Here is a 6431-nt window from a genome sequence, read left to right as displayed (position 1 = left end):
AAAAATCCAGTATCTCAAAATATTAGAATATTTCCTAAGATCAATAAAAAAAAAGGATTTGCAAAACAGAAAAGTTCAAGTTCTTTAAAGTATGTTCATTTATGCACTCAATACTTGGTCGGGGCTCCTTTAGCACATATTCAAGCATCAGTGAGGTGTGGCATGGAAGCGATCAGCCTGTGTTACTGCTGAGGACTATTGAGCCTGTATTGTATCTGTATTGTTGGATCGACTGTTTCTCATCTTTCTATTGAAAATATCCCATAGATTCCATATGGGGTTCCGGTCAGGCATGTTGGCTGGCCAATCAAGCACAGTAATTTCATGGTCAGCAAAGCACTTGGAAGTGGTTTTGACACTGTGGGCAGGTGCTAAGTCCTGCTGGAAAAGGAAATCAGCATCTCCATAAAGCTTGTCAGCAGATGAAAGCATAAAGTGCTCCAAAATCTCACTGCATTGACTTTGGACTTGATAAAACACAATGGACTAACACCAGCAGACGTCACGGCACCCCAAATCATCACTGACTTCAGAAACTTCACACTGGACTTAAGCAGCTTGGATTCTGTGCCTCTCCAGTCTTCCTCCAGACCTTGATTTCCAAATGAAATGCAAAATTTACTTTTATTTGAAAAGAGGACTTTGGACCACTGAGCAACAGTCCGGTTCTTTTTCTCCTTAGCCCAGGTAAGATGCTTCTGAAGTTTCAGAAGTGGCTTGGTAGCCCTTTTCCTGAAGACGTCTGAGCGTGTTGACTCTTGATGCACTGACTCCAGCTTCAGTCCACTCCTTGTGAAGCTCTCCCAAGTGTTTGAATCGGCTTTGCTTGACAGTATTCTCAAGCTTGCGGTTATTCCTGTTGCTTGTGCTCCTTTTCCTACCCAATTTCTTCCTTCCAGTAAACTTTGCATTTAATATGCTTTGATACAGCACTCTGTGAACAGCTGCTCTTTCAGTAAAGACCTTCTGTGACTTACCCTCTTTGTGGAGGGTGTCAATGATTGTTTTCTGGACCATTGCCAAGTCAGCAGTCTTCCCCATTATTGTGGTTTCAAAGAACAAGAGATACCCGGAATTTATACTGTCATTTAATGAAACTCAAATGTAAATATTCTAATATTTTGAGAATACTGGATTTTTGACTTTCATGAGCTGTAAGCTCTAATTCTCAAAATTAAAACAAACAAAAAAAAACCTTACTTTACATGTAATGAATCTAGTATGAAAGTTTCACTTTTTGAAATAAGTTAAATAATTTTTTTTTTTTTAAAAGAACTGTTTCACGATATTCAAATTTTTTGAGATGCACCTATATATATATGGGGAATTGACCACGTCTGCCAAACGTTTATCAAATAAATTATAATTCTCATTTGATTTTGTGAATGAGAGCTGTTGAACGAGCTCGCGAGACTATAAAAATAAAAAAACCCGTTGAAGAGGCTGAAAAGCGCGCGCAGCTTGACAGGACGCCAGAGCTGAGGTAAGATACTTAACACGAATGACATCAACTAACTCTTGAAAAGTTCACGAAAAACATATGAGAGTACTGTTCTAAACGTTATAACGTTTAGGTGTAGGTTAACTGCAGGTAAAATCAGGTAAATGTTGATTAAGGATCATATACAGCCTCGATGTAATTTGGATTGTTAGTTGTGGTGAAAAAAGTCTTATATTTGATCTACCCCTCTCTTTCGCTTTCTAATACCCATGTTTTTGGTGAACGCTTTAAATTATGTCCGTATCAAAAACATTTCTGCACAATATGTACCGGTATGTATTAGTTTGCGCTCGGTAATGCGATAAAGTGTCGCTAGGGGGCGTGTTAACAACGCATAACTTTTATGTAAACATATGAAAAATACGTCTGTGGTATATAATAAATATGAAAGCATTCTTAGCCTTTTCAAAACTAAACGTTTAGCTGTGTTACCTAATCTTTAAATGCTAAAAAATGCTCTAAATACTTAGATCAAAAGAGGCATGAAGGTAAAAGAAATAGGCTAGTCATAACCAACTCAGTTAACATTTTTTATTAAAACAAATTGAATATGCTAGAAACAAGCACTAATGATGAAATAAATCAACTGTACAAGACAAAAACATTTCAAGAAAACATGGTCCCAATGTATAGAGTATTTCATTGTGAGATCTTTGTACGTTGCTACATCAGATTGAAGTCAGAGTGGATTTAATGTTGAAAATTACATCATTTAAAAACTGCCAGATTGTGTTCAGTGAATTGGATTTATTGTCCATCAATCAAGAATTAAGTTCCAGCTCAGCTGGTTTGGAAATGAGGTATATATCAAGTCATTTTGACGTGTAACAAAAAAATTCTTCCTCCCTTTAAAAAGCAGTGATGCTTTGAAAAGCTTCAAAAACAAAAGGAAAAAAAAGCACACAAACCAGTAGAGAATCTATAAACAAACCAAACACCTGCACTATAACCATACAACAATCTGCAAAATAGTTAGAAAACAACTAGTAGAGTCATTAAATTAAATAATAAAAATTTTGAAAACAAAGATGATCACAGCAGCAAATCCATCTTTTATCTTGACAAATCTATGCAGTGCATTCACTCTCGTTACTGTTAAACTAACGCTGTATATCGTGCATGAATTGGATGGAGCGAGGCTGCAGGTTTCTCACAGGATCAGGTCAGTGTTTGCCATCAACCTCGGTTCACTGGCACAGTGACGTCTGCAAACGTTCGCTCCAGGTGAGAAGATGAAGAAGAAGGTGAAGCTGTATTTGAAGATCAGGAATGGTTTGTCAAGTGGGTCGGGTTTCCTCATTGGTTTGTTACGTTTGTGACGTGTTTGAAACGTGGGAGCAAACTAGTCAGCTTTAGTTATCCAAGTCCTGAGAAGATGATTCCACTTTACTTTTCTTTGTGGGTGGGGAACCATCTTCACTTTCCTAACAAAACACAAAAAGCAAAACGTTTTCTCACCCTCAAGTCATTCCCAGCCTTGATTATTTTCTTCTGACTTGACGGTAAGTGATGTTTTTACCTGAGTGTTTGTCGAGGTGCCTGATGGGGACTCCTTCTCCCCTGATAACGGAGTATCTTTTTTGCTTGTTGAGGTCTCTGAAGGAGTGGAGTTACTATTCCCTGTAAAGATTCAACCACACTGTGATTTTTGAAACGTGGGAGCAAACTAGTCAGCTTTAGTTATCCAAGTCCTGAGAAGATGATTCCACTTTACTTTTCTTTGTGGGTGGGGAACCATCTTCACTTTCCTAACAAAACACAAAAAGCAAAACGTTTTCTCACCCTCAAGTCATTCCCAGCCTTGATTATTTTCTTCTGACTTGACGGTAAGTGATGTTTTTACCTGAGTGTTTGTCGAGGTGCCTGATGGGGACTCCTTCTCCCCTGATAACGGAGTATCTTTTTTGCTTGTTGAGGTCTCTGAAGGGGTGGAGTTACTATTCCCTGTAAAAATTCAACCACACTGTGATTCATCCAATTGTGATGCATCACATTTCTTTCAGATCTTGGATGCAATGTTTTTAATACCGTCTCTATGAAACTGTACTCACCCTCAGGCCATCCGAGATGTAGATGAGTTTGTTTCTTCGTCGCAACAGATTTGGAGAAATTTAGCATTGTATCATTTGCTCACCAATGGATCCTCTGCAGTGAATGGGTGCCGTCAGAATGAGAGTCCAAACAGCTGATAAAAACATCACAATAATCCACACCACTCCAGTGCATCAATTAACATCTTGTTAAGTGAAAAGCTGTGTGTTTGTAAGAAACAAATCCATCATTAAGATTCTGTTAAATATCCATAATAATTGCCTTATCCAGTGAAAAAGTAATCTGGTCTGAATTAGGAGAGAAATATGCACAAATCAAGCACTGTTTACAAGAGAAAAACTGTTCTAAACAAATTTGTGGGTGGATTTTGATGTGAGAGGACAACAGGAGATGGACTTTTTCACTGGAGAAATCATATTATGGATAGAGAACTTGTATTTGTATATATGATGGATTTAGTTCTTATAAACATGCAGCTTTTCACTTCACAAGACATTAATGGATGGAGTGGAGAATCTGGTCTGAATTAGGAGAGAAATATGCACAAATCAAGCACTGTTTACAAGAGAAAAACTGTTCTAAACAAATTTGTGGGTGGATTTTGATGTGAGAGGACAACAGGAGATGGACTTTTTCACTGGAGAAATCATATTATGGATAGAGAACGTGTATTTTGGCCAGAAGCAACAGTTTGAAGTTAAAATGCATTCATGATGGATTTAGTTCTTATAAACATGCAGCTTTTCACTTCACAAGACATTAATGGATGGAGTGGATTAGTGTGGATTTTTGTGATGTTTTTTATCAGCTGTTTGGACTCTCATTCTGACGGCACCCATTCACTGCAGAGCATCCATTGGTGAGCAAGTGATGTGCTGAATTTCTCTAAATCTGTTACCACGAGGAAACACAGATTTAAATCTTGGATGACATGAGAGTGAGTACATTTTCAGCAACTTTTTATTTTAGGGTGAACTATTCCTTTTGTGTAAACATGAGTTTTATTCATGTGATCAGAGTGGTTTTTCGTACCTTTGTCAGGGGACGGCGTATGTTCTGCCTTGCACTTGTTTCCATCATCGTGAGCAGCAGCAGTGGCCTCTGGTGTCGGGCTCGTGCTACAGCTGTTCTCCATCTTCACTGGAGAGGAATCAGCTATTGAGCTCTGATTACTGTTCTCGTCTATAAGGGAAACCACAGCTTGTCATTTAAGGGTCAATACTGTCAAATTACATTATGCACAGCCTTAGAATCTTGGCATGGTTATGAGACTGACCGTGCATGTCCATCATTCCTGGAGAGGAACTGTTCTCCGGAGTCGTCAACTCTGATCCATATTTCTCCTCTCTGCCCTTCTTTTTTTTGTTCTTCTGTTCAGAAGTCAGACAGAATATTAATGAACTACAACTTCATAAAAAGAGAAAAGCATGCACAGATGTTGCACACCTTAACACTTACATCGTCTGACTTTGGTTCAGTCACTGGAACCCATTTGAAGATACGCAGTGAAGTGTCTCCAACCGTCACCCATTTTTTCTCCCTGCGAATTGTTAAAACAAAGATCTGTAGCCCAAAAAGAAGTACTTCAATGCCTAAATAGCTATTTGGTTACTGGTTAAAATAGCTTACGCGGCCTATGATTGTTTAAAAGGAAATCACATTCTGATTTGAAAAGCCATATATATTTATTGCAGTAATTAATACACACTGATGAATTGTGCACAATACGAATGAGTATTTAAAAAGTAAATAGGCCATTACTGATTTTGTGTTTACATAAAATAAAATGCACTTAAATGAACCTGATCTATTTATCTGCAGTACTTTTATAATAACAGCAATAGGAGCCATATGCAATACAAATAATATATCTAATGTGAGATATTCTATAAAAAATGAGCATATTAAAAAGTCATATGCTCTTTTTAATTTATTTATAGGATATGACTTTTTAAAAAGTCATATCCTATAAATAAAAAAAGAGATTGAACCAAAAATAATATGCAAGCAAAAATGCCTGTGGTTACAAGAAAAGCTAGGTAAAATGTTGTGCTTCATAATATCAAAAACCTGCACTCCAAATTATTTTTCTATATAGTGTCTAAAGATAACATCCTTTGTCTAAAAGCCACATCTTTGAAATGTTGCTTTAATGTTGTTAATCAGGCATGCAGTCAGTCGCTCACTTCCCTGTCCCAGCCCCCACAGCGCTCCTTGTGTTCAGCTTTATTTGATGTAAAGAGACTGAGCTGCATTTCAACTCTCTCTGTGTGTGTTACAGCGACTGTGACTCCCGCGCGCACAGGTGAGTTTACCCAGCCTTTCATCCCCAGAACACAGATGTTACACATCACAGTGCGCCAAACTGCAGCGAGAAATGGCTTCATGTGACTGCAACGAAATGGCTTCTGGGTTCAACCCACTTCATCTCCATCAGAAACCAATGAAATCCCTCCAAAACATTCATTTTTTAGTGCATGGTGTCGGGTGAGCGCACAGCACCTGGCGTGCGCTCGAGTTCACTTCTCAAAAATGACCCTTATAATTTCACTCTCTGTCCTTCTCGTTTGTTCTTTCTCTCTCCTCCCCCACAATCGCATTTTTTCTCTCCAGTGGAACAAACACAGGGCTTTTTCCCCGCGATCTTACCATTTTCGTACTTTATCAATAGCGGCCATAACGCGTTTGATGTCATCTTTGGCTCTGCTCCGGGTCTCGGCGCGCACTGACCTGCCAGACATTCCCGCCGCTCGGTAATATTTTTAAGCTCGCCGGCAGTTCTCTCACACACACAATGCGCACACACACCGCATATACAGCGCGCCTGCGCCAAATACACAGCGAGCGTAGTGCTGCGAGACCCGAGTGTGTGCGCTCT

The 6431-nt window shown here is 38.8% G+C and overlaps 1 protein-coding gene across 3 annotated transcripts; it reads right to left on the bottom strand.

The window, feature by feature from the left end:
- Positions 1-2077: 2077 nt before the first annotated feature.
- On the bottom strand, positions 2078-6431 carry LOC107554537 (B-cell CLL/lymphoma 7 protein family member A-like). Of its 3 annotated transcripts, none has more exons than XM_016237075.1 (6): positions 6203-6431; positions 5012-5093; positions 4830-4923; positions 4586-4735; positions 3021-3121; positions 2078-2925 (listed from the first exon to the last, which is right to left on the bottom strand). In XM_016237075.1, the coding sequence occupies exons 1-6, from the start codon at positions 6292-6294 to the stop codon at positions 2854-2856; spliced, it is 591 nt and encodes a 196-aa protein (XP_016092561.1). In that variant the 5' UTR covers positions 6295-6431; the 3' UTR covers positions 2078-2853. The 3 variants fall into 3 exon arrangements, with proteins under 3 accessions (XP_016092561.1, XP_016092559.1, XP_016092562.1); XM_016237073.1 differs by lacking the exons at positions 2078-2925; positions 3021-3121 and adding exons at positions 3156-3249; positions 3345-3445; XM_016237076.1 differs by lacking the exons at positions 2078-2925; positions 3021-3121 and adding exons at positions 3156-3249; positions 3345-3445 and having other exon boundaries at positions 4830-4920.

Source organism: Sinocyclocheilus grahami, unplaced genomic scaffold (assembly GCF_001515645.1).
Source record: "Sinocyclocheilus grahami isolate Dianchi unplaced genomic scaffold, SAMN03320097.WGS_v1.1 scaffold505.1, whole genome shotgun sequence".
Taxonomy (NCBI): Eukaryota; Metazoa; Chordata; class Actinopteri; order Cypriniformes; family Cyprinidae; genus Sinocyclocheilus; species Sinocyclocheilus grahami.
This window is presented reverse-complemented; position numbering and strand designations above follow the sequence as displayed.